Here is a 27,522-nt window from a genome sequence, read left to right as displayed (position 1 = left end):
AATATGTTTTATACGCGAAAGGAACGCTGTTGTCTTTAGTTCCCACGAACTCTCAGATGTACCAAACTAATTCCGATGGTCCCTCCTTTTTCTCTCTCTCTTTTTCAGTTCGCCCTGCAATGCGTAATTAACCGGTGATTCATTATCGTCGACCGCCAATGCCGGGCATTTCGCATATTGGCGATATGGTTAATGATCGTATAAATTAAGGTAAAGTGAGTCACTAGAGCGATTGACTAATCTTTCGCGCTATAGGTTGCTAATTTGTCCTACACGCGTTCTCTTTCTCCCTCGAATATACAATTAAATTAGAATTAAACATTATGCGATTTATTTTGATCTCGATATTATTACCTCTTTATTGCATCAAACATTATTTTGATAAGAAAAATAAATATAAATATAAATTACAAATATAAATTAAATTTAAATATTGATAGAATTTATTAACTATCAAACTTATCTAAAATTTATTTACATTGTGCATATAAAAAATATCAGATAATATAGTATGAAGTAATGAAGTATATATATTAAATATATTTCTATTTTTTAGAATTTGCGCTTAAAATAAAAAAATTAAATTATATTAATTACTTTAATGCATTCATAAAGAAAAAGTACGTATCTTTTGCATAAAAAAGATCGAGAAGAGAGATTGATATGAAATGAAAGATATAAAAGTATGTGATAAATTGTATAAAAAATTATAGTAAGATTATTAATTTTATAAAACGCGTGTAAAGGAATATTTCGAGCAATCATAAACGTTACGCAAATATTGTATCGTCATACGTTTACACATACTATCGTACAGCAACATGTGTATGATACAGAGATTAAAGTCTTCGTATATAATTTCGTTAACACACGATAAGTTCAGGATTGAATGTTGTTAGCACGCGATCTTTATGTTTATTCGTGAACAGATAAATAACGACAATAAAATCTTTCTTCGTGTACACAAGTCATCGATTAATAGTGATCTGCGGAAATATTAAATTGTGTTAACAATCATACACCGCAGAATATTTAAATTATTAATTTTATATATTCAAAAATTGAATCCTTATTTTGTTATCGTAAAATATGTACATAATTAACTGCACCGTATTAATGTAATTTGATATAAAGCCTTGGGCCTTGAGAAATTCTACCAATGTCGAGCAAGCAATATAGAAATATAATGGCGCGAGCGTTATCATAATGATAAGTAATACATCATTGGTTGGTTCAGTTGGTTGTCTTCACGCTCCCACTCAGTTCGAGTGTCATAAATGTGTACATAATTATTTTCCGCACATAATAAACGCGAATTCCATTAATTTTCTTACAAGTAATATAAAATTCTCATGTCCAGTGTTCCCCTTTCGACAGTGAGCGAAGTGTAAATCGCTTTTTTTTGATCCTCGGAAATATTCTCAATCAATTGATAAGAAGCAGAATGTTCCTGGCGCGCTGCACATTTGTTTCGCGGCCGCTTGCGAATTGCGCCGGCAAAATCGGCGCATGCCGCGCATCGAGCTATTACAAGATCGACGAGAACATCTTCGGGCTGAGAGACGAACAGCGAGAGGTTAGTAACTAATCGCGTGATGACATTGGATCGTGCCAACGCGACACGCGAGTCGATGGCTTTATCGCTGATAGTGGAATCTCGACCGGTTGCAAGACGCGGTAGGATCCGATGTCGCGTCAGTGCGTCCGTCACTGTTAGTCCGGGAGGCAGCGACACTAATTCCTGTCCAATCTCAGCATGGCTAGTTTATCTTTTTTTTTTTTTCCAGTATTTGTGCTAAACAGCTAAAATATAGCAAAATGGCTGTCAGCTGTCGCACCACGTGTACAGGACCCGACAATAAAGTCTGAAATATGTAAAAAATAATGGTATACTTGACTTATATCAGTAAAGCTGAAATTTATTTTAGAGGTTTCCGATTTCTGTCTAAAAAAAATCTCCGTGAATACTCTAATTTCCGCAAATATTGAGCGATCGATTTTTAATCTTATATAGAGTATCGTTAAAAAAAGATTGGTATCGAATTTGGCAAGGGGGGGGGGGGTCGGTGTGAAGGGATTACCGACTTCTGCTTTAAAAATGTATAAGTTATGCATGTAATCTTATATAGAGCACCTTAAAGGAAGGTTAGTAAAAAAAGTGTGCAAATTTGAAACTTGCATATTGTTTCTTCATCATTACATCAGATCGCTATCATTGCTCCTGTTCAGAGCCAGCTTGTTTTTAAATTACAGCAACATAATTATTAACATAAAATAGTATGGCTTCCTCATAGAGGTAGTTTCATGAGCGAAATAAAATGGAGGAAGCAATGTGCAAATTTCTGATCCATTAGATCTATTTCCTTCGATGTTTCTTGCAAATTAGAAATTTGTACATCTCGAAGTTTATATTTATCAGTAGCTTTTTTTCTTATTAAAATATAATAAAATGTAATAAATAACGACAAAAAATATATCCAATTTTTAATATTTGTTTCTTTTGCGAGATTTTCGATATTTTATCGTGCTTTTTTCTTTTGTACGAAAGAGCTGAAAATTGACACGTAATTATTAATAGCAATTATTAGCAATATGTTGTTCTTTCTTCAGCTTCGTTCGCTCGTTTTCAATTTCGCACAAAAGGAGCTGGCGCCCAAGGCCGCTGAGATCGATAAGAAAAATAATTTCGACGAATCGAGGGTAAGTGTTCTATGCATCGAGAAAAACGATCTTAGTGTAGAAAAGAAATTCAAGGAAATTGCGAACTGCAATGAATTAAATTCGATTTCGCGTCCCAATCTCGACGTTCTAATCGACAATCCTATTTAAAAAACAAATTATACGGACACAGACGTTTTGGAGGGAGTTGGGTAAACTAGGCCTTTTGGGCCCGACGGTGAAGCCGGAGTATGGTGGCACAGGGGGCACGTATCTCGATCATATAGTTATCATGGAGGAAATAAGCAGAGCATCGGCTGCTATCGGGCTCAGTTATGGTGTACATTCGAATGTCTGCGTCAATCAGATCCATCGAAACGGTACGGAGGAACAGAAGCGCAAGTACTTGCCTAAGGTAACTCGCCCCGAACGTTATATATCTCTCAGAGAATTTTATATATGAGAAAAAAAACATATGATATTCTGAGCGAATAAATATCCCGACGTTTTAAATAAATTATAATTTAAATTGTAAATTTAAATTTATGATGCACATCTATCAGTTATATAAATTATAAATAGAAGCTTTCTGAATTCATGTCAGACACACAGGCCTAACATTAAATCTTTGAAGTCTTGTATTAAAAAGAATATACATATATAATATTTCAGTAAATAAATATTCCGGTGAATAAATTCGAATAAATTGTAATTACAATTATAAAAGTAGATTGGGTATTTCTAATTATATGAATTAGCTTTCTCACGAAGATAAAAAAGCGCCTTTGATGTCTCCATCGATGGAATTGCACTCATGTCGCTTGTGCAATCATCGATTATATAAATAAATTATTCGTATTATACGAGACATCCTATAGCTGTGCAGTGGCGAACACATGGGCGCGTTGGCGATGTCGGAGGCGGGTTCTGGGTCCGACGTCGTCTCCATGAAGCTGCGGGCCGAGAGGAAGGGTGATCACTACGTGTTGAACGGCAACAAGTTCTGGATCACCAATGGCCCGGACGCGGACACGCTGGTCGTCTACGCGAGAACGGATCCGAACGCGGATAAACCGCAGCACGGTATCACCGCCTTTATCGTCGAGCGCGGCACGGAAGGCTTCAGCACGGCGCAAAAGCTGGACAAGCTTGGAATGCGCGGCTCGAATACGGGTGAACTGATTTTCGAGGACTGCAAAGTGCCAGGTAAGTCCGGCGCTTGAAGAAACCTGGAAGAGACAAAGATCTTACTATCAAGATTAAGAGATATATGAAAAGAAATATAAGTGAGTAGGAAATTTAAGAAATTTTCAACATTTTATTAAGTCTATTAACTTTACCAATCGATTGAAATCAATTATTATCCTTTCGTTTCTTATATAAAAGTTCCTTGTCTAAAAAGATTGTTAATTTCTGTTATAGCCGCGAACGTTTTAGGAGAAGTTAACAAAGGTATTTATGTGCTCTTCAGCGGACTGGATTTGGAACGATTAGTATTATCCAGTGGACCCGTGGGGTAAGTTCTCAGGAAAACAATGAATGATATAACATAAAATTGCACTTGAGGTTCTATAGTTTTTCCGCGTTGTATTTTGCGCGTTAAAGGAGGTTTTATCAAGATTGTCAGATGCATCTTTTACGATCAATGAAATAAAAATTATATTTCTTGAAAATCCATTATATTGCGTATTATATATATAAATTTTTACATTTTGACGTGTATTACAGTGCGACAGAAACTTCAATATTAAAAATTTATTTTCGTCAGATTATCGACAAATAAATGTTTAGGTTTTATTCACAAATGAGCGTGTCTATATTTCACTGTGTGCGATTTGAACGTAAATTTTAGAATTTTGCAAGCTTGTTGCGACATCGCCTTTGAATACGCTCATGCGAGAAAGCAATTCGGCCAACATCTCGCGCAATTCCAGTTAATACAGGTAACAAGACTCCAAGTCTCTGTTTGTTTGCAAAATTTTTACGATCTCCAATTGAGATGCCGTCCAATTCTAATCACGTTTCAGGGAAAGATAGCGAATATGTATACGGCTCTGAGCGCGAGCAGGAGCTACTTGTACTCTGTCGCGAGGTCCTGCGACTCCGGTCACATAAATCGCAAGGATTGCGCCGCGGTGCTCCTCTTCTCCGCTGAGAACGCAATGAAAGCAGCGTCGGACGCAATACAGATACTTGGTAAATCTATTATCGACATAGTATAGTACTTAATAGTATAGTACCCTGGTAATACAATCTGATAGTTCAGATACGTCCCGAAGAAGTGCGCAAGAAAACAGTCCAAAATTGCGACAGAAGTACGCAAGAATTGCGACAGTTTTATATATAAAATTTCACAGTAGCTTTTTACAGCAGACTGCTGCAATAGTACAATAAGTATGCGTTCAATCACAGATATTATGCACTTCTGTCGCAATTTTGGACTGTTTTCTTGCGCGTGCTTCTTCGAGACGTATCTGAACTATCAGATTGTGTTACCAGGGTACTTGTAAATTATTTATAAAAGAACAGACGTAGAGGATATATAAGATCGAACTTATTGATGGAGAAATTTTTAGACGTTTAGCGATATTTATTTAAGGATAATCTCTCATCGACAGGTGGCAACGGGTACATCAATGATTATGCGGCGGGAAGACTGTTGCGAGATGCGAAGATCTACGAGATCGGCGGTGAGATACGACGTATAGTCATTAGCCGAGCAATCACCGAAGAATATCTATAAAACATGTTAAGATGTCGCTAGTTATATATAAGTTGGCTATTCTATTACCGCCATTTCTTACTTTTACTACGTTTACGCGAGCGTTACTTCTGTAGTAACTTGCGATAATTCACTCGTTTACGCGTAGTAAATTATCGTAAGTTACTACAAAATCCCGTTTACGCGAAGGAATTATCGTAAGTTACTACAGAAGTAACGCTCGCGTAAACGTAGTATTTGTCAGTCAGTTCGTTCTAACTCTATATTACGTTTGTAATCAGAAGTACTTGTAAAATGTATCGTTTGGTTTTTCCTTTCTCTAATAATATATTCGATTGATATATATCTTACAATAAGCATGTATTTCTTCACTCAAGGTAATTAACTTCAAAACAACGCCGAGCTCTTTATAGTATATATCATCCATTACCTAATTCCCATAAGAACATTCTTTTAAATGGTAAAATAGACTCTGTTTATCTATCTCTCATTTCTATTAAAAATAAGTTATTTTTTTATTTTTATTATCAATTAGTTTATTATTTTTTATATTGTTTTGAGTCTTTATTGCACTTGATAGGAGTAAGCGAGAGGTTTTATACATTAAATATGTTTTATACGCGAAAGGAACGCTGTTGTCTTTAGTTCCCACGAACTCCCGGATGTACCAAACTAATTCCGATGGTCCCTCCTTTTTCTCTCTCTCTTTTTGAGTTCGCCCTGCAATGCGTAATTAACCGGTGATTCATTATCGTCGACCGCCAATGCCGAGCATATCGCATATTGGCGATATGCGTTAATGATCGTATAAATTAAGGTAAAGTGAGTCACTAGAGCGATTGACTAACCTTTCGCGCTATAGGTTGCTAATTTAAGTCCTACACACGTTCTCCTTCTCCCTCTCTCTCATTATTTCATTCTTTCTTTCTCCCGTCTCCGATTCTCTAGTCTCCGTTAATTACAGTGCAGCCAAGCTAATTGCATCGAATCGGCCTGCATAGGGGAGAAGTTCCTCGTTGTCCGTGAACGTTGCACGGCGAAAGAAGCGCGTGAGAAGAAGCGTGTCTCACAAGTGGAGGAAAAAATACGCGACCGACCAGGTTTTCGCGAATCGAGGATGGCCCTCAAGTTCTCCTTAGGCAACTTTTACGAGACCTATGTAAGTACGAAGGGCACGCGACCCGGTAGAAGTTCGACCTCTTTCCCGATTTATAGTCCGTTCATCTGTCTGCCAGAACCAACCACCTCGATTTCCAATGGCAGGTCCCTCGATGAGGTCTGGAGTTTTTCGTTTTGCGGAAAATTCGATGATAGGCTTAACTTTGAAGCTACGTTGAAACAGGTACAATTTATCGGTTTGTCTCGCGGTTAAATAAATGGCTTATTCGACAATGACAATTACAGAAATATTTGATAATGGAAGTAGATTCGAGTGATTTCGACGATTCGAAGTATGAAAAAATAAATAGGTATCCGAATATCCTAAGACCTAATTTATACCTATTTTATTTTTTGCTGACGAAGACTCCGTGTAGTCGAAACGTTCTGAATAGTTAAACGATAATTTATTTAATTTATAATTACTTTATCTGATCGTTTATTGTCCCACGTCTTTTCCGGTTGATCTAAATATCTATTTTTCTGTTAATCACAAGTAGATTGCAACTTTGTTTTTGTTTGACGTCGGAACAAATTAACAAATGAATAATTTCTTTTGAAACTCGATGTCAAATTTACGAATGAAGAAACTGCCGTTGGGATATTTGACACGATGAAGCGTATCTCTCTCGTAGCTTCCTCCGTAGATACTAAACCGTATATAAGCCCGCCCTACTTACAATGGATTGGTTATGAAACACGTTTCAAAATATTTCGAACCGAGTCAATAAAGTTGCGTTGTGCATGAGAGTTATACAAGTTATAGAATTACGGAATCCTACCCGCGCCTATCTTCCCCGATATTCATAACGTTTTGTATCATACACATAAATCACATAAAATCCTGTTGCTTTAAATTGCAATAGCGTCCTACATCGTATATCACAAATAATTTCTGCAAATTATCGTGACAAATAATTTTGCGTAATATTGCATATCATTGAAGAATTCAAATTACATTTAATCCTATATATTCCCTCAATATCTGAAATTTTTTTTAGAAAGGTAATATTTAAGGATATCAGATTCTTCAATGATATTATGGATTCATGTATTTTGATTTAAGTTTCAGTTTGTTATAATTTTGCCGCGTCATAATTTCTATCAGATTGAATTAACTTATTGAATTATTTGTTTTAAGTACTAGGTTTAAAAAGCTACCGAAAAAAATTATAGTTTTAAATTTTAAAAAACGGTATGGCGAAAGCCTGGCCAGAAATATTCCTTTCCAGCCACGCACTTTTAATTGCTGAAGCAACTGTAGTTGTTATTTTAATATTACAATTATCATATCATTCTCTAGAGATCAACGAGACGAGCATGGGCTGTGATCTGTTTGAAACCACATAAAAATTTAAATAACAAAAGATAAATTTTTCAGTCACGAAATTCTTGCCTTTAGCATTTGCATCTTCAAGGATCCTTCCGCGATATAGCTTTCCGCGGATATCCGCGGTTCTGCATTTCTCCCTCAAGGCGAGAAAGACTAAAGTATTTATGCGTGCACGCACGCACGTATATACATAGCAAATGTCAGAGAAACGAGTGCGGGTTGGAACAATACGTTGGCGCAATACGCCAACTCGAAATGGGGCCAGAATAGCAAAGAAAGAAACAGAGAGAGAGAGACTAGCGGCGGTAGTCTCCATTAGAGTTGGGCAACGGAGCTCTCTCTCTCTCTCTTTCTCTCCCTCTCTCGCTGTCTCTCTCTTTCTCGCTTTCGGCTCAGGGCTCTGTCAAAGTCGGCATATAGTCGGCAAGTGCTACAGCTGCAGCTGCTATCTCAGTAGTGAACCAGAGAGCGACCACGATCCGGGAGACCCATCGTTCGCGTCTATTCGCGCGAGGTCTTCCCTTCTTCCGAGAGAATCGGTCCCTTTTTCCTCTTGTGAAACTTACTCTTTTTTATTTATTTCTCTCCCGTCGTTTCGCCCACCGTAGTGCATCTCGCAATTTGATCAGGTGCTTGTGTCGTGGCTGTTTTTGTTGTTGTTGGTGGTGGTGCTGACTGAACCGAGTCTGGAGCATGACGAGGAGGCACACGGTGATCGTGAAACTCAGGAGATCCAGCACCGGCAGGCCATGGGGCATAAGAATCGCCGGAGGCGCCGATCTGGGCACGCCGATCGTTGTCACCCGCGTGAGTCTGCTTCTTCTTCTTCTTCTTCTTCTTCTTCTCGTCTTAATTCCCGCCCGATCTCCTTACGTCTTCAGTTAATTTCCGAATTAAATTATTAGTTAAGATTCTCCCTGCGATCTTCGAAATGGGTTCCGTTGAATTCAAATTTGTTCTGGAGTTTTTGGTGGTCTTTAAAAGAAGAATTAATGAGATAATGACATAAACGAAATGATAAGTCTAAAGATAATAAAAAAAAGAAATAATTAATTTTTTTAATGTTTCAAATAGATGCAAATTATTCAATTTGGAAGCAAGTTAATCAAGTTGAAAGAGTTAATCAATTAACTATAACATTCGAGGAATTAGAAATTATATGTAAAAAATTATTATAATTTTATACAATTATAATTTGTTTATTATAATTTTATAATAATAATAATAATATTATAATTTTACTTATCACAGTTTGAAAAATACTTTAATAATACAAAGTTCTAAGTCAGGTTTGTGTTTATAAGCATTATAGTGTAAAGCCAGTAACCATCGAGTCCTCGAACGTGTGTCTCGAGAAGAAAGTATGCAAGTCCCTTTCTTTGCCGCATTTGGGGGCAACGGGTCGTCTTATCTCCGGGCGATGATTTTTATCCGGGCGGAGCAAGTCGTTTCTCTCATTAGGGAGGCTTCGTTACGGTGTCTGCTTACTTGGCTTCGATGCGATTTCGCGTTGGCGAACGCCGCGGCGGAACAATAGAGGTGGACGTAACGTAATCCCCGTGAACATTCGAAATGAAGAAGACTGCCAAGGAATTCTCAAATCAACGATTCGATCTAGCACCCGTTGACATTGATACACGATACGACGCGTTACATTTCTGAGCCCGCGCCGAAGTATGGTCCAACGAGATAACCGAAGCGTCTTCTCACCAACATCGCTCAAACGAAGAGCGTAGAACTCGTATAGTCTAAAAATTTTTTTTAATTCTCTTATATATTACGTTTTAATCTCGTCTCTGTTTTTATCTTGCGCGAGAAATAAGTTGACAGATAATTCGAATATTATTTATTACAATCTACGTGTGTTTGCCCCTCCCTTATTTCATCTTATTCTACATTCCAGCAGTCTTTCTTTTTTCCAGTTTCATCCATGTTTTTTTCTGATATACTTGTATATTAATTTTTGTAAGTCTTTGAAAACATTCACTGTTGAATTGTATTGGTGAAAACTAAAATTATAATGTAATTTTATTTAAACCAAATATGAGACTTTGCTCTGTCAGTAAATAACTAACAATAATGATTTTTTATTCGACCCAACTGTCATCTTTATTAAATATAGTTGTCACGACTTTTTTGACCACTGATTTTGGTCCTTTTTGATTTGGTCCAAGTGTAAATCTATGAATCACAAATTCAATAATTAAAAAACATGTAAATTGTAATTTACATTACTCCCACTGACAAAGAAATCCTACGATATAATGCAATAAAAATTTTTATAAATGATATCTAAGTCATGAAATCAGTAAATATGATTTATAGATTTAAACTTAAAAAGAGCCAAAATTAAGGGTCGAAACGTCGTGACCGTATTTAATAAAGGTGGATATAGTTGAATAAAAAATTATTATTGTAATTTTATATATTTTATTTATTATTACTTTTTAAAAGCTACTTAAGGAATATCTTAATATCTTACACACACTTCCAGAAGAAATAAATAAACCTTTAAGAAGTAGATTTTCGTCGCGTGTTTTAGAGATTTGAGATATCCATTATTTCTGATTGTCTCTTGAGAACAATAATAATTAACAATGTTCAAAGATTAATGTAACAACAAATAACTATCGCTAACTGCGCCGGATCGATGCTCTGTTTGCAGTCGGAGAACGAGGCGCTCCAGAGGGGTGACATGATCAAGAAGATCGACGATTACGACGCGCGAGACGTGAGGCATGTAGACGCGCAGAATCTCCTCCAAAACTCCGAAACCATAAAGCTAGTCGTCGAAAGGTCTGAGCCGTCGAGTGCCGCAAGAACATCATCACGTACATCAACCACCGACACTACCATCACCGCGTCACCATCACCACCCATGATTTTCAGGCCGATCGTTCGCAACGGGGCTGCGGCCACTAGTCTGTCAGAATGCAATACTATCTCTATTATTACTACGCGTTTGATGCCGTAAAAAACTTTCACAACAATGACACCACGTTGCCGCCGCAATATCGCAACACGCCGCTGATTAATTCGTCCCCTCGATTAATCAGTTTCTTTCTTCGCACAAAGCACGACTGACATTTCTGGCCGCTCTGCATTGGAACCTTTACCACTTACTTTCGCACCCCGGCGATCGTCTTTATCTGATAACAGGCTTTTCTCGGATGTGCGAATCGGAATTTGAAATGTTGCTTTTTCTCGAGTTAAAATTAAGAATCGTTTCTTGTATTATTAATTCTATTACAATTAATGTATTCTACTTTAACGTTTATCTTGCAAGATCGGAGTTTGATTCTCTTTCTTCTTCACAAAATCACAGTCCGCCGTCTGTTTTTAATGTATAAAGGCGATCGTCTTGAAACCGCCACAAAGCTGCTTGCGTTCTACCGCTATGTTGCGACACGAATGCGCGACCTGCCGTATTTTATTAATGTTTCTTGCAATTCTTTCACGCAGGTACAAACAGCCGAAAGAACATCCGCAAGAATTACCGAAGAGTCCAGTGCCGCCGCCCTCGGTTGAGGAGTACAGGTCAACGCCAACTCCGGAATACGGTCTTCGCAGGACGATCGTTTTGCCGCACGAACACCTCGACGAGATCCGCGAGGAAAGGGTTCACCTGTCGCAGGTATTTCATGCATTTTTATACATCGTTTTTTACAAACCGTTGTTTTCGTCTAAGAAAAGGGACTTAAATAAAAGGACAGAATAATTAGAAATAATTAAACTATAATGTGCTAGAAACGAGAGAGAAATAAATTACATCCAAATTCTCAATTTGATCGTACAAGGAATTGCTTTGTAGAGTAAAGGTCGTTCTACATTAGTCGCAAGTAATCCATATTGTCGCAAGTTGCAAGAGGCTTGCAATTTGAGTTTTTACACTGCAGTCGTAAGTCACAGCCAATCAAAGAAGAGATTTGTTGTAAAAATGTTGTTATCAACATGTTCTAAGCAAGCAGAACTGCTAGTAGTACAAGTAAGTAATATTGCTTTCTTCGCAAGCAGCACTACTTCCGATCGTAACGTAGTCGCAAATAGCAATCACAAGATTTGATCAAATCCAAAATTTGCGTCTCTGCGATATGTGACAGGCAATAAGCATCGAGCTCCGTTGTCTATTTGGCTTGCTCGTTTGTTCCGTGTTTTATTGTAACCCGTAAAGATATTGATGAAGTTAGAAAATTTTATTTTAATAATAAGAGATTTAAAATGAAATAAAGATGAATCTCTGTACGCGAACATTCATGAAGATGATGGCAGAGACGCAAATTTTGGACTTGATCAAATCTTGTAATTGCTATATGGGACCGGAAGTGGTACTGCTTGCGTTCATGCGATTGGCTGCTTGCGTCTAATGTAGAACGACCTTAAAACAGAAATAAATCTTCATTTAATCGACGTTTTGTACGCGTTCTGAATAAAATCATGATTATATTAAAAGCCAATCGGAGAGCTTTGCTTAAATATTGTTGGATTTGTTTAGATTCAGCGATAAACCTGGTGTATCAATGACGTGTCTTAAGAGCAATTCTAAGGGATCGGGAACGGAAGTGCATTTAGTCTTAGAAACATGTTGAAAATTGACTTTCGGAGCATGTGCATTCGATAATACAAATCCGCTGGAGAGTTCGTTGATCCGCGCGAAAGAACAGTCGACTTTGTTACATCGTATAAATCAAAGTCCGACGGTATTTGTTTCTTTCCAGGACTGAAATAGTCTGCTTAGTAGAACGTCGTGGAAAAATATCTCAGGCCAATAATTCTCAATGCAATCGAACCACGCATACAGATAAATAATGACAAGACGTATTATAAAAGGTACTTTAAAACATTCAAACACATAATATTCAGAAAAGGAAGGTTTCGTCTAAGGTCTAAATTAAAACTTATTATTTAATCGCAATTGAGAATTGAAGAAAGAGAGAAACGCACGTTATCACACACGTTTATTGATACCAGCAGGCGCCAGAGTTCGGTCGACGACTGACAGCTACGTGCGAAATTATGCAAGCGAAAGCTAAAAGTAGATCCAAAGTACCGAGTCAAGACCGTCTCGTCGTAATTAATTCTTGCCTGTCACTAGCGCCATAAGCGTCCTTTTTATTTATTTTTCCAAGGATTCTCGGGGATTTTCTCTGTAGCGAGTGGGGCCGAAACACCGCGAACAATTGCATAAATAGGCAAGATTGCTTTTACACCTGCGACTATCTGCCTTCGCGTTTTCTCAAGCAATAATTTGAAAAGCACGGAGAATGTCAGAAGAGCTTAGCTCTACCGAGCTCATCTGAGGAAAAGAACGAAACGTTTGATTCGCTCGTAACGCGAAGCTCCGTTTGAGGAGCAAGATTTGGAAAAATAGATCAAAGCACATCGTAAAATAAGTATAGACCGTGTCAGAGGCACGCGAATCGCCGTAATAAAAGGCGGCCCGTACTCCGGTTTCTCAAGTCCGTATGGTCGTGGCGTCTGGCAAGCTCGAGCTAGTTCCGAAATACGCTTCTGCACTCTGAAATCCAATAACTCATTGCCGGATCACGGCTACGGGCGTGACAGGACATTTGTCGCGTTTAATCCGATCCTCTCACTTGTTTCGACACGAGCTTATTCAATAAGCTGACGAAATTCTGGCCCGCTGCTAGCTTTATCGCGGTAATCGATAACCGAATCGCGTAACGGCGCGCGTAAAAATCTCGCAGGAAGGAAAAAAGTCTCGTAAAGTTGCGATTAAAGTTAATTCAAGTTCACATAAAAATATGCATGCAAAATAATCATGCATAAATGCATGATTAATTCAACTAACTTATAGGGGCAGAGAACTGCGAGGGACGGTGAGTTTTTGGAAGGATATCAACATTTTGCGATTTTAACGACGACGGGAAAATGATTTGCAAAATCGCGATTTCGCGTCCAGATGTCTCCCGTCGTTTAACGGAGCGTTTAACCGGTTTTGCGAGAACGATACCGACGATACCGCGGAGAGAGAGAAAGAGAAACGCGTCATCGCGCTCATTACGACGACATCGCGTGTATCGCGATACCAGGGTGCATCGTGCATCGCCTAGCGGCTAGCGCGAAGCGAAGGCACCGCGGAGGTGCCTTTATTCGTGGGAAGTCCGAAGTGTGAATATATTTTTGTTGGCCCGCCACACGATGCCGGAAAGTCCGTCGCCACCAGTAGAGCCGGTTGCCACACGCTATAAATATCGCTTTTGCATCGAAACCACCTCTGCCTGCCCCGATCCGATACGTCCCGCGGATCCAGGACGTCGCCGTTCACGCTTTCGCTTACCACATTCCCCGCGCAACAGCGGATTTTTTTTTTTTTTTTACGGCCCCCGAGAGATAAAGCATATATAAAGAAACAAACCTCTCCCCAACGTATTAAAAGATGTTTAAAGTGAAAATAACTTACCCAAATTTCTTTTTAAAATGGCACAAGCTGGGATCAATTTTCTAACGGTGTTTGAGCTGAAAAAAAATATTTTTTTGAAAGATATTCCTAATGGCATTAGAATTTTTGAAAGATATCGCTAATAGCGTCTTCGATCACGAAACAGAGTATTTGCAGATTTAATTTTTTTAATGGCCACGAGTGATAGAACGTGTAAAAAAGCAAACCTCTTGCGGACGTATTAAAATATTTTAAATTAAAAACAACTTACTTAAATTTTTTTTTCTAAAATAGCACAAGCTAGGATCAATTTTCTAACGGCATTTAAAAGATTAAAAAGCTTATAAATATTTTTTTGAAAGATATTCCTAACGGTCTATTAGAATCTTTGAAAGATATCGCTAATGGCATCTTTAGTCACGAAAAAGAGTATTTGCAGATTTAATTTTTTTTTACGGCCACGAGTGATAGAACGTGTAAAAAAACAAACTTCTTGGGGACGTATTAAATTTAAATGTTTAATTAAAAATAACTTACTCGAATATTTTTTCTAAAATGGCACAAATCAGAATCAGTCTTCTAAGGATATTTAACCCTTACGTGCGCAGCTTTGCATATATTCAAAGCGATTTTTCGATACTCCGTGTACTCTCCTTATGAAATTTGAACTGAAACCGCGCAGCTTTGCTCATTTGATGTAAAGGGCCTTCTCTGTTCTTTCTGGTTCTTCTTTCCCTTCTGAATGATAAGAACTTTCTGTAAAAGGTTCAAATTAGTAAAGAAAAATTTTTAAAATATTTTTTAAGGATTTCTTAAACAGTTATTATATATTTATTTAAAAAATACTCAGAATGTTACGAAAAATTGAGCATTTAAGTCCAAAAATATGTTTTTTTAATATAATTGGCTAATGGTATTGGACATCTTTGATTATGAAAAGGAATGTGCGATATCTAAAATACCTTGTACAGTGTTTAATTAATAGATAGAGAAAGTGAAAGATTTATCGATATATCTGGCAATCGAAATTTACACTCTCGAGTGACTCTCTCGTTAATTTCATCGAATTGCCGTTGCCAAAGAAAACGTTCTCTCCGATTATTCTAACAACAAATCAACTTGTAGGAAATTTTAGAAGCTAAGAGCACGAAATAAGAATATAAAATATAACATTGCAAATAATTTCAAATAAAAGGAAGATTTAATCTTGACAGAAGAGAGTACTAATAAAACTGTTTCGAACATCAGGATTACCAATTAGAGTTCATTGAAGGATAATCAGCAAAAACACACCTTTGATCTAAAAGCCTGACATGTCTTTATATATAAATGTATCTTTCCGATTTCTCAATCAGACGATAATCCGATTACAGTCGCCGCGTCTGAGATTAACGAGGAGTATTCGACTTGTGACGTTTTTCCGGTGTCAGAAGCTTTTACGTAAAGACGAGGGCTAGCGAGTTTCAAGAGAGGTCTCCGGAGAGAGAGAGAGAGAGGAGCCGCGTGGAAAAGGCCAGAGTTAGTGCCGCCCGCGCTCGCGCCGAGCCAGTAGTGCTTAAGAGCGAATAATCCCGCGAGAGTCGCGAGCGAGGGACGACGCGCGAGGACGATTGCGAGAGCCGCGAAAGGGTTGCCGCGCGAGAAAGGGGTGACATAAGGTCGGTGGTTGCGAGGGAAGCTCTCTCTCCGCGGGACGCCCCTCGACGGACGGAGACGAGAAGATGCCCGCTTACACGACCGTCTATCGTTACAACATCGAGGATCATCCGAAGGAGGAGGAGGCGGCTGTTTACTGGGTACGAAAGAGACGAGAAGTTTCGTCGGTTTCGTCGGTTTAGATTGATTAAAGAAGAAAGAACCCCGTCCAATAAGGACGAAAACGCGACGCAAGTTTCTCCTTTACTCTTGAATGTGTATCTTCTTCGCGACCGAAATGCGGACCTCGCGCGCGCGAGTGATGGGCTACATCCGCTATATTGACGTAAAAGCATCACGGTGACGTCCGAAAAATAAAATTTTATTAACGTTATTTTTATTTGTTCTTATTTTTATTCTTATTTTTCCAGATATTTTTCTGACCTAAGAGCATTTCTAGATCGAAAGTAACGCAAGTCACGTCGCATTTTAGAGCGGAATCTGTATGCTTGCGCCCTCTTAACGGAGATATCTCTCAGAATTTTTTAAAATTAACATTTAATCGTTCCAAGCATCTAATTGATTAAAAAATTATTTATAGATATTATAGATAAAACTATAATTTGCATACATATACGGGGATATTATTTATTCGGTTATTTAATGAATAAGATTCAATAATTATGAATTAGAAATATACTTATACATAAGAAAATTTATTTATTATTTAATAATTACGTTATCTCTGACATTAGATGACTTTCTAAATTTCCTCTCATTGAAATGCTGAGTTACCTGCCAAAACAATCTCGCTCCGTTTTACAAAATTTCATTATTTTTCAACTGGATGGCATTTATGCGTGGGTTTGTCCGCAACAAGAGAACAACCATAAAGCTCGGGCTTAACAATGTCACCCTAAAAATATCAAAACTGAATAACACAGGTTTAGCTCCACCGACGCGTCGTATCGATATCGAATAACGACACACAAGCAATAGGATCGCCAGACGATCTAGATTTCGCGTTGTTCAACCTTGACACGGTGCACAAATGTAAATGTCGGCAGGACAATTCTGCCATTCGGTGAGGAATTAGATCAATTTTGCCTATCTCGTCTGTGAGAACCCCGAAGAGGGTACCGGCGGTTTCGGGATCGATCGGAGCTACTAAGATGAAAGGCAGTTCGGGCGTGAAACGCAATGTGCATTAATAACGCGCTATGCAATAAAACGCACGTAGGCATCGCCTTTGCGGATGCCGTTCATCGGTATCGCGTTCTATTTTCGTGAACGGGATCTGGGTTACTCACGAACACGCGAGAGAAGCCGTCATACAAAGACACACCCACGGTCCTCCGAACTCATCTTTCGTCCGAAAAATCGAGAAATTTTTTAAAAAGCGACGTTTTTAATGCGACGATTAATTAACAGTTAATTGACGCGTGCAGGAATTAGCGATGATTTTTTAAATTTTGTTTCCTGAACAACATTTCGATGGAAACACGTGATTATTTTCGGACACACAAAAAACGATAATTCATATAAAATGTCCTGTATCGTGATATAAAAATCTATTTCTGATGTTTATTATTTTTCTCTTGTTAGAATATGGAGTTTTAATTAAACCGTTTAAAAAACTTCAAATATTCAATTGAAAAATATATGAATCTAGTATTAATGTCTTTGTATATTAACTATATCTAATTACACTATTAATCAATTTATTTATTCTTAATTTGACGGTACCTTTTTTCAAGTCAGAAAGCGATGTAATTATGGACGATTTTGACAGTTAGTAAAATTTTTGCATTAGAAATGGAGCAAATCGGAATTTACTCTTGACGAAATAAATTCGATTATATTATTATCGTAATTATAATTTCGTATCTTTCAGCGTGCGTTAATGAAGTTGAAACATCTGTTCGTTAGCGTGCCTCTTGCCAACGTGCTTCAATAAGTTTCCAAAGAGTTCAAGTTTCACCTCGACGCCAAGCAATAAACACTCTGCGAAACAGCTGTTTTGCTCCGTCTGAATTTAGTTCGAGAGACCTTTTACAAAACGACGCACGCGAGCGTGCGCACGCTCGCGCAAATCCTCTAAAAAAAGAAAAAGATATCATAGGTCCGCGAGCAAAAATTTCGCTATGAGAGCGACGAGATTAATTGAATCAATCAACCGAACGTGATTCTGAAATGATCACTACTCTAGTTACTTTGGGAGACAACAACCAATTCTCTTCCTCCAAATATTAAGCATTGTATGTACAAATAAAAAAACTATCATTTTATTCTTTAAGGAAATAAAATTTAAAGAAATAAAATTTAAATTAAATAATAATTTCTCGTGTTTAACTATGATTGATGATCTCAAATCTTTGAAGTTTAAAAATGGTAACATGACAAAATTTTTCTATAATGTTATTGGAAAGAATCGGTCTCATTAAGATTTATCCTAAATATTTCTGTAAAGCATTTCAAAATACATCGAGATATTCGTCATCGAGAGCGTCACGGAAGTGGGACGCCCTTTGGGCTTCAGACAGTCTCGCAATCCGACCTATTCCCTTCTCAGTCATCGTGCGACCTTGCCAACGTTTCCCGTCCAAGAACGAATGGGCGGAACGCTTCCTGGTGAAAAAGTCACGGACGGAAAGAAGCGGACGAGAGGCGCGAGGGGACAGGCGGTTTTTGTGGCTCAGGGTGCGCGTTATTTTTGCCGGCCGGGGGCCTTCGTCTATTTCGAGAGAGTCACTCGCCGGCTCACCCTCCAACATAATAGAACGTTTCTGACCCATTTATAATGGAATCATCGTAATCGCATGATTTCACGCCGCGAGCGAGAGATTTCGCGACGCGAACCTCGCGCGCGAACTTGCCGCGACCGCGACCGCGATTCTAAAATTGTCGCAGCGTGCACGTTCCAGCTAATGCCGATGAACAATGGGTGCATGATTTAACCCTTTCCCCCTCCTCCTGGGTGGAACAAAGATCGAATTTTACGAATTATACGAGGAATTTTGTATTTTTATATATATTTGAATATATTTATTATTCAACCTATTAAAAGCCGAAATATCTGTTAATCTTTTTTATTATCTTCAATTCAAAGCAATACAGAGTGACCAGACGTTGCTTTCAATTGGTCATTATAATAATAATTATATTTTTTATAATTATATTTTGTATCTTATTCTATTTTTATATTCTCGGGAAAGAAATTGATTTAAGAAGGTGCAAAAGAGTGTCGCAGAAAACTGAGGAAAATTTTTAAAACTAGATTAAGATACGTAAAGTTAATCTGGTATTTTTCCATTGTGCTCTGTAAGCTCGAGATACACTGCAAGTTCAAGTGTGTTATTTTAACTGAAATTTTTCTTACACATTTCTTGCAGTTTTAAATCACGTCACTAACACGATTGAACGTATTAACTTTTAATTTAATACGATTAAACATGTTAAATAACGTAATTTAACACGCAAGAAACATGTAAAAAGAGTTTCAGTCAAATGGCCATTTTTAAACATTTATATGCGTGTAATAACACTTGGATTTGCAGTGTAATAACTTCAAGACAAATAAAAACGTTGCAGATGAATCGCTTGTAAATCTCAAGCTGCGCTTTCAAAAGCGATTACCACGACGTGACTTTTACATCAGGAAGTAAAATGAGAAACTGCTTTCCGCGAGAAAATATCACGGAAAGCTTTATTTACGGCTCTTCAAAGGTCGCGATAATCATGCCTGGCGTTTCTAACATTTTCGCTCCAGCTCGCAATTTCGCGAGAATATACCTATACGCGACGACGCGCGGAATATTACGGAGAATTCGTTTGAGATCTCGCGTTTGTTTTCACGAATGTTTCGGCAATCTCGGACTGTAAACATAGTAGATCCGCGTGGCAAATCAACGATGTATACGATGCACCTGCAGATTCGCGTAATTTCGTAATGTCGCGCAAAAGCGACGACACGTGACGGAACGATCCGTAACTTGGCAAGCCGAACTCGTTCGCGATGCCACGAGGATGGTCGCCGATTTTATGTAATTTTCTCTCATTGTGAGCTGCGCGAAATTTTTGCTTCTTTAGAGACGGTCCGTCATCGTCGGACGATATCATTTCCGGTTCGCCAGCGTCTGAACATTAGATAGAAATCAGTCTCTGTGTTGCTGCTAATTAAAAATTATCTACATGTCATAGAAACAGAATAATGAAGAATTACCATTTAAAGAGGAAAACACTGTTAGTTTAACAATAAAATAGAAAAATTTTGAAACGAAAGAAGTATTCGCGGAGGGAAATATTTTATCTGTCACGAATATGACTATAATGAGCTATTTGGTCGTTAATTATTTTAAAATATTTTTTAAATGTATTTTAAAGAGATATAAAAATCGCTATATTCTGTTGTGACTCGGTATTTTTTTAACTCGCACTTCACCTCGTTAACGTTACGAAATGAGATCACTGTCAAATTAGGCTGCAATATCATCATCATCATCGATTTATTCTTGTCGTTGCTCGGAATTATGGCGGCGTAAGAAGCGTCAGGAATTAACGAGCCACCTTTCGATCGCCATGGCCTCCATTGCGGTTTATTTTAGATCTCGTTAGTTAATTGGCACCGCTTCGACAGGATATTGTTTCATCTGCCCCATTAACTGCCATTACTCGCATAGTTACCGTGTCATATTATCGTTAATGTCAATTTACACGAGATATGAATTCAATAATGTAGTATACAACAAGATAAAGGCCATACATTAATAAAATATGTATAAAATATAATACAGAGTAAAATAAAAAAGAATACTTAATAGAGCTATAATTGTGACCGTGTCTTTTAGCCCTACCGTACGACTCCTTTGGTCTTGCCGGGTGCCAAGGTCAAGAAGGATGCCCCTCTCGGCGAATGCTATCTGCGACATCATCCGAATCCGTGGATCAGGGCGGCACCCCATCATTACGAGCCGGCTCATCCCGAAGTCGCTATGAAGCAAAAGGTAAACCGACGTTATAGACCTACATCCGATCTCCTCGGCGACGTACTCGCGAATAAGTCTTCCCACTTTCTTGAAAGACGTATACGCGTTTGTCAAACTAGCGTTTAAACTGTACATCTCATTTTCACGTCGTCTGAGCAGGTGGCGGAAACGGTACTTCAGCGTGTCGTGGGACCGAATGAAGTTCCAAAGGTTTGAATCACTTCCGTTGTTTACTTTCGTAAGCCGCTTCGAGAAACGATCCGCTTACGCTTTCTGGACGATCGATATATCCGCAAGAAACTTGAGTTTCGTTTGACGATATATCCCCGTCGTTACGATTTTTTACGCTAATAACTAATAATAACAATAAATTTTTATAATCACGCTGTTAACGCGATTATTACAGGATGTCCACTGGACTTCATCTGTAACTCGATAATCCGAAATAATATATACCGACGCATCGATTACATCGTGAATCGATACAACTCCCATTTGCGACTAAATCGCTGGAGTTAACTCAGTTGTGAATTATTTTAATAATTGAATCTAATTTAATTTACACGATGTGATATAAATTAAATTTTAACTCAATGACCATCAAAGCGATTCTTATTTCGACTGACATTTATTTAAACGTATTGCTTTGATTATTGATTGCCACTAACGTGTTTCGAAAATTCTGAAGGTACAAGATAACGAAACTGCGGAACGATTATGAAGCTATTATGCGACATTATGACTGTCATTTTGTAACGGCGGTGCTTTGTAGAATAAGCATCGTGAGTCAAGACGGTGTTGGATGTTACCGTGAATTTCCGACATAACGGAAACTTGGCATTAGTCAAATGTTTGTCCTGTCCACAGTGCCAACACACTAGAGTTATGTTTATTTTTTACAGCGCTATATTGTCATAACGTAATACCGTAGTCGCGAGTGACACGACTTGAGGACAGATTGCAACAATAATACGCAACATCTTTAGTGAACAATCACATTAATAATGCAGAGAGACTCCGCTTATATTGCATTAAAGTTTTTCAAAACACTCAAATGCCCTGGTACATCCAGCTCCATTTTTGCAACTTTTTGCGTCTTTTGAATAAAAGTCAAAATAAGAAGAGAGAAACGATCCTAAAATAATCTCTTTTGCGCTTCTACTTACAAAACGATCGTTTTTAGTCGTTTTATTTTCAAGCCACGATCGAGCTTCGAGTTTTGAATTTTGTGCGATATAGTAACATCGGGAATTTTATGCGTTGTAAAGCGATTGTAAACGTAAAATTTGATTTTTCTAGATTGTCCACAAGCAATTCAACTCGCCGATCGGACTCTATTCGGATCAGAACATCGCTGACACTATCAAGTGCCAAGCGTCTGCTATACCGTAAGTAGTCAATCACTATTCACACGATTGTCTACTAAGTTCTCTCTTAACTAGCCTTTAACCACACTTGAACCGAATTAAGCACATATATATAACGAATCGCTAATACGCCGTGATGCTTGCAGCAGTCACAGGTTAATAATTAATACAAAATTGGCTTCGCCGCTGAATGCCGCTCACGCTCTCACAAATCGCTGTCATGTAATAAAAATTGCTCGTGCAGAAAAATCTAATTTTCTACATTAATCGAAGTTAACAGGATATTAATTGGCACGGGGTTGATAATCGCAGTGGAAGATGAGTGAATTGAAGAAATCAACACGAATTTATTCTGGGAAATAAAATGGATTTTTATTAATTTCTATTAATCCACTTATTTCATTTTTTATAGGCGTGTCTTTTAATCAAATATCCACGAAGCGTGATTCTCACGAAAATAATTTTCCGAGATCTTTTTTTTTTTAGAAAATAACGGAACGCGAACGAGAAAAAAAATTATCCCTTTTCGGAAGACGATGTTTCCACGAAGGCTGTAATTCGGGAAAAAAAATTACCAATTGGAGAAATAAATCGAGTTTACTTTGCTCGAAAGGGGCGCACGATCGTCGGTGGTCAATCGTTAAGTGAGAAGGAGACGTCGGCTCCTTCTCTCTTTTTCCTATACGGCTCTTTCGGATTTTCCTGATGATTGATTACTTACGTAGCGGTTTGTTTGTTTTCCAGCATTTTCATAGACTTTTCCTTCCTGAAACAGAAACAGGAAATACAGGAGCAAGCGAGAGTCTTGAAAGAGCAGGCCAAGGCCGCCTCGTCGAAGAACGTGTGGCCGCAATTCAATAGACCAAATTAAAAAAAAAAGAAATTGTCGAGAGACGTTCGAGACGTTTTCCGATGCTTCTCGCACGTCGGATCTACGACGGCAGAGTTTTCTCGGTTTTCACGTGGATCATTGGACACGTTCCCTTGTTAAAGTATACAGCAAATTATGCATTCGTGATTGTCAGATAGATTATTAACAAAATTTGTTATACAGTTTAATGAGAAAAGTTCATATATATTTTTAAAACAAATATAAAAATTGAGATTATCGAAATTATCGAGAAGTAATTATCGCAAGTCGATAGAAATATTTTGGGTACTCATTAAACTTATTGTACAATTTGATAATCCGTCATGTCATTAAAATCGTACATTTAAATTATTTCAAACGCCACAAGTCTTTTTGGTTTCTATTAACATTTTAATTAAATACGATTCAACGTGGATAATCAAATTAATTTAGACGATTAGTTTAATTGCCGGTGGAGTTTAACACAGAGAACGTGGTCACTGAATATGCGAATCCCTCGAAATGATTGTGCGATCATTATTTCGGGTTAGTTTGCCGTTCATATTACATAGTAGAAATCGTAGAACACGAATTATTGGACGAAATTGCAAATTTCGTAGTGCCTCCGCGAGTCCGTGCAAAAAAAAAGCTTTTCCTTCAGCAGTAAATTCTTGCATGTAACAAAGTAGTGAATAATCAATAATGAATACAGTAGTTGAGAATATGTGAGAATATCTACTAACTTCGTCGTTTCTTTAACGAGTGTTCGTATGCTTGTATCGTAGATATCGTGCACGAATAATTCGAGACGACTTTCGAAAATTGCGCCGTTGGAAATCTATTTTTGCGCCACATCTCTCGGAACGGCGGGTGCTGCAGAGAACTTGATAATGGAAATAAAAATAATCTGAAAATTACACACTTGCAAGAATATAAATTAATAAGAAAAGAAAGCAAGAAAAATTAGCAAGAAAATAAATTATAAATTAAAATAAATTAAAAGTATATTTTTTAGGACACCTTCCATTGTCTTTCTTTTTTATTACAATTAGTACATAATTTGATTTATTTAGCCCCTTTTTCATACCGGCGAAAAGATCATCGTGGGTCTAAAGAATTTTGGTGACGAGAAAGAAATAGATATACACATTTTGTTACAAATTAAAAACCTTGGAAAGTGTTTTGTGAGTCTTCTCTCGGATCTCATGGTTGTAACGAGGGATTTTTTTTACTCTTTTCCGAATCTTTTTTTCCGAAGATGAAAGGCGCAATTTTCGAAGTGTCCGACGAACGCGTTCTTCTTGATCGGGCATGCACGCAGGGTTTGCACGATGAAGGAATGACCGCTCTTTCTCGATTGAACTCGGCTGGAGGACGCGTCTGAAAGTCGCTCTCGAACAGACTAAAACAAACATAAGTAATTGTGCAAGCGTAATTGGCAAATTGTAACCTCCCGGCCGCTGCTAACCGATTCGGAGAACACAAAAAAAAAGAAAAGAGAAAGATAAAGTCGCACGTGAGAGAGAAAGAACGAAAGAACGCAATTAAAAGTCGTCCCCTGTGTACACATGCGGTACGTGCAGCCTGAAGAAACCGGTGAAGTACGACCCCAGCAAGAGCGAGGCGTACAAAGCCCTGCAGGAGGAGGAACTCGGGGATCAGGTGCAGGAGGTCAGGCAGCCGGCTCGTACCGGTGTCTTTTCGCCGCAGAAATCGAACAGGGTATATGCAATTTCATTTTCAATTCTTTCGAGGCCTCGTCTCAAACTTTTTTCGCCACTGCTCCTACTCAATATGTCGTTAATTTAATTAAAACACTATTAAATTTATAGAGTTAAATTAAACTCAATTTCAGTCATTTTTAACCATTCCTATACATTACCACCTTCTACTCAATATATCGTTAATTTAACTAAACTAATGGAGTTAAAATAATATCATTTTGGGTTAAAATAATAAATTTCGACACAGTAGTTAAAAATAGCAAAATGTTATTTAAATCAAGGTATTGATTTAAATTTCATTTTTTAACATTTAACAGTGCGGTTCAATAAACTCTTAATTCTCTTTTGACATTTAATAAATTTGCGCACTAAGAGACTTCAACGATATGATTGTTTGTTGCATAGGTGTACCAGCCTCCGCCGAAGAGTCCCGCATACGTAAGTATCCGCATTTTTCTTCGATCAGAGAGATTCACGATCGATTTTGCGGAGCGCACAGTAGAAAAAATTGCGCCGGGCTGAGACCACACGCGTCTTTTGCGAATGCATCTCTCGCTCGCATGTCGCCGCATGGGTTCTGCGCAAGAATTTCAGAGCTGTCGCAGCTCGCAGCTGCGTAGACTACTATATTCTCGAAGCGAATTCGAAGCATCCTACTCTCGCATCCTGCGCGAAATCGTTCGACTGCGTCGCACATCTCGCGGAACGTCACAGAGAAAGGCCATTGCGCGTAACAAAGTTTTAGTCATAATCGTAAGGCCGTAAGAAAATAGATCAATCACACTCGATTATTCTTCGAGCTCAAGGAGAATAATCGACTAAATGACTAAAACTTTGTTACCGTGCAATGGCCTTTAGAATCGTTTAAAAAAAATTCCAAAGATTTTAACGAGAAAAACCAGTTTTTAAAAAAATTTCTCTCGCCGCTGAAACTCGATAAGTCGATTTTCACATCGCTCACGTTTATTATTATTATCGCGTCACTTATTGTTCACCACTTATTTACCGGGAAGATTTATCGATCACTGGCCCGGCGCCGCGTACGCTATAAGTTACCCAACCGCAGCCGGACGATAAAACGGCACCGGATTATATAAGCGACTTGGCACGAGGCGCTACTTCTCTTGTACTTCTTTCTTTTTCGTCTACCGTAGCACCGTGCCAAGACGTCTCTCGGTAATAATCAGCCGCCGTATATCACCGACGGAATATCGCGCGGAGGACTCGACGCCTCTCCTTTATGGAAAAAAAGCTACCGTAGTTGCGAAAAAAGCACACAAAACTACAGCGAATACTGTAATATTTATTATAACTTTGTGTACTTTTTTCTTGCAACTTCAGTAGTCTTTTTGTAGTATTTTTCCGTAAGGACTTCTCCTCTAAATTTGCAAAAAGAAAGATTTCGCGTCGATTCGTTGGATCATTTAACGACGATTACCTCGTATTAATATATCTAACATATGCCATCGCCACTAACGTTAACAATTGTCGCGGTCGAAGGCACCAATCTAATCTGCGGCATCTGTTTCAATTAAGGGTGGATCATTTAGACGTCCCTTCCCCCTCCCTTTCGTTAAGGATCTTATCAACGACTATTAAAATTTTCGCAGGAACTTGTACGTGCGTTTTCTGATACTTTTGCATTGCACACAAAAAATGCTACCCCTGCTTCCGTGTAGAGATAATTAATTCGTAGGGCAGACGCGTTGCACTACCGGCTGTTTTATTTCTCACGTAACGCGCGTTCAGTGCTGCGAATACATGCATGCCGCTTCACGAGATGGAAATTTACGCCTAAATCCAAATTAAAACGTAGCGTATTCATTTTGTGGAGAGAGCACCTTTGTAACCTGGAGACGTGGTGAGCGGCTGCGAGTAATCCAATTTTTCTAGATAAACGTGCTCGATGACGACGGCGAGAAGATCCATCAGAGCAACAGTTTCAAGAGGATCATGTACAGTGTGCTGGGGCAGACCGACTATTAAGCCGAGAACTGACGCTATAAATATATTACATCAGTTTATTTATGTTAAATAAATCTATATTTTATTTATTGTACTACGCAAAAATAAAATGAATGTCGAGCGTGTCGAGCTCAGGCGATCGAATTATGTTCCTCTAAAAAAAAGCGTGCTCTCGTCATGAACGCACACCCCAGCGAGCTAGGGTCTAGGAGCGCGAATTGACGAATTGTATAACTCGACATTCATTGCTTGCCCGATGAAACGCAGTGCCGTGTATCTCTCAAGCGTAGTAATAATAGTTACTTCAATACGCAGCGTTAGTACGTGGCTTGCAAGCATTGCGTATTCTACTCGAGATTAATACTTTTCGCTGGCCTGCACCAAGATAGCTTACTTTCCCCTCCCCCGTCTCTCCGTATCTCGATGTATCTATTTTTTGACGATCTATTTACACACTATACTATACTTTTAACATTACGCACAATGAAAAAAATTAATTTTCACAAAATATGTTGAGTTTCTTTATCCCCCCTCACCTCTCAGATTTTTTGTTTAATTTGCGAAATCGATCTTTCCTGCCTTAGTTATGTATCAATGTGTCGCAAATTAAAGAAAAAGTCCCCAAATACGCAGACAATACAAAGGGAGTAATTTTTCAAGACTGATTTGTTTTTCAAGGAACTATTACGCAAACTATTACTAGTGCGAAGGGGGCAACATTAATC

The 27,522-nt window shown here is 38.2% G+C and overlaps 2 protein-coding genes and 1 long non-coding RNA gene across 9 annotated transcripts; 2 read left to right on the top strand and 1 right to left on the bottom strand.

Moving 5' to 3' along the window:
• Positions 1-1,230: 1,230 nt before the first annotated feature.
• LOC139776690 (isovaleryl-CoA dehydrogenase, mitochondrial-like) lies at positions 1,231-5,736 on the top strand. The gene is made up of 8 exons (XM_071713562.1): positions 1,231-1,576; positions 2,611-2,700; positions 2,852-3,073; positions 3,537-3,864; positions 4,081-4,174; positions 4,511-4,601; positions 4,686-4,854; positions 5,277-5,736. The coding sequence occupies exons 1-8, from the start codon at positions 1,445-1,447 to the stop codon at positions 5,399-5,401; spliced, it is 1,251 nt and encodes a 416-aa protein (XP_071569663.1). The 5' UTR covers positions 1,231-1,444; the 3' UTR covers positions 5,402-5,736.
• Positions 3,279-17,021, bottom strand: LOC139776697 (uncharacterized). 2 transcript variants are annotated; one of them, XR_011719149.1, is made up of 4 exons: positions 16,645-17,021; positions 14,809-15,027; positions 14,293-14,348; positions 3,279-3,887 (listed from the first exon to the last, which is right to left on the bottom strand). It is a non-coding gene; the product is annotated as an uncharacterized lncRNA (long non-coding RNA). The 2 variants fall into 2 exon arrangements; XR_011719148.1 differs by having other exon boundaries at positions 16,702-17,021.
• On the top strand, positions 8,272-27,305 carry Zasp66 (PDZ_signaling and DUF4749 domain-containing protein Zasp66). Of its 6 annotated transcripts, XM_071713564.1 has the most exons (10): positions 8,304-8,678; positions 10,537-10,796; positions 11,334-11,505; positions 20,754-20,909; positions 21,051-21,101; positions 22,191-22,279; positions 24,692-24,830; positions 25,238-25,270; positions 26,369-26,448; positions 26,726-27,305. In XM_071713564.1, exons 1-9 carry the CDS (start codon positions 8,565-8,567, stop codon positions 26,429-26,431), a joined length of 1,077 nt encoding a protein of 358 aa, XP_071569665.1. In that variant the 5' UTR covers positions 8,304-8,564; the 3' UTR covers positions 26,432-26,448; positions 26,726-27,305. The 6 variants fall into 6 exon arrangements, with proteins under 6 accessions (XP_071569669.1, XP_071569668.1, XP_071569666.1 ...); XM_071713563.1 differs by lacking the exon at positions 26,369-26,448 and having other exon boundaries at positions 8,309-8,678; XM_071713566.1 differs by lacking the exon at positions 26,369-26,448 and having other exon boundaries at positions 8,310-8,678; positions 10,537-10,667.
• The last annotated feature ends 217 nt before the right edge of the window (positions 27,306-27,522 follow it).

The sequence above is a fragment of the Temnothorax nylanderi genome, unplaced genomic scaffold, assembly GCF_030848795.1.
Source record: "Temnothorax nylanderi isolate EJ_2023f unplaced genomic scaffold, tnyl_v1.0 TNYL_tig0125_pilon, whole genome shotgun sequence".
Lineage (NCBI taxonomy): Eukaryota > Metazoa > Arthropoda > Insecta > Hymenoptera > Formicidae > Temnothorax > Temnothorax nylanderi.
The sequence above is the reverse complement of the archived record's forward strand: the minus strand, read 5'-3'. Positions and strand labels throughout refer to the sequence as shown.

Bases quoted from the DNA above. Each gene is read 5' to 3' on its own strand.
- LOC139776690 (XM_071713562.1), top strand. From the start codon at position 1,445: ATGTTCCTGGCGCGCTGCACATTTGTTTCGCGGCCGCTTGCGAATTGC. The intron at 3,865-4,080 runs GTAAGTCCGGCG...TTTCTGTTATAG, and splicing joins CGAGGACTGCAAAGTGCCAG to CCGCGAACGTTTTAGGAGAA. The intron at 4,855-5,276 runs GTAAATCTATTA...TCTCATCGACAG, and splicing joins GGACGCAATACAGATACTTG to GTGGCAACGGGTACATCAAT.
- Zasp66 (XM_071713563.1), top strand. From the start codon at position 8,565: ATGACGAGGAGGCACACGGTGATCGTGAAACTCAGGAGATCCAGCACC. The intron at 10,797-11,333 runs GTCAGAATGCAA...TCTTTCACGCAG, and splicing joins GGGGCTGCGGCCACTAGTCT to GTACAAACAGCCGAAAGAAC. The intron at 25,271-26,725 runs GTAAGTATCCGC...CAATTTTTCTAG, and splicing joins CGCCGAAGAGTCCCGCATAC to ATAAACGTGCTCGATGACGA.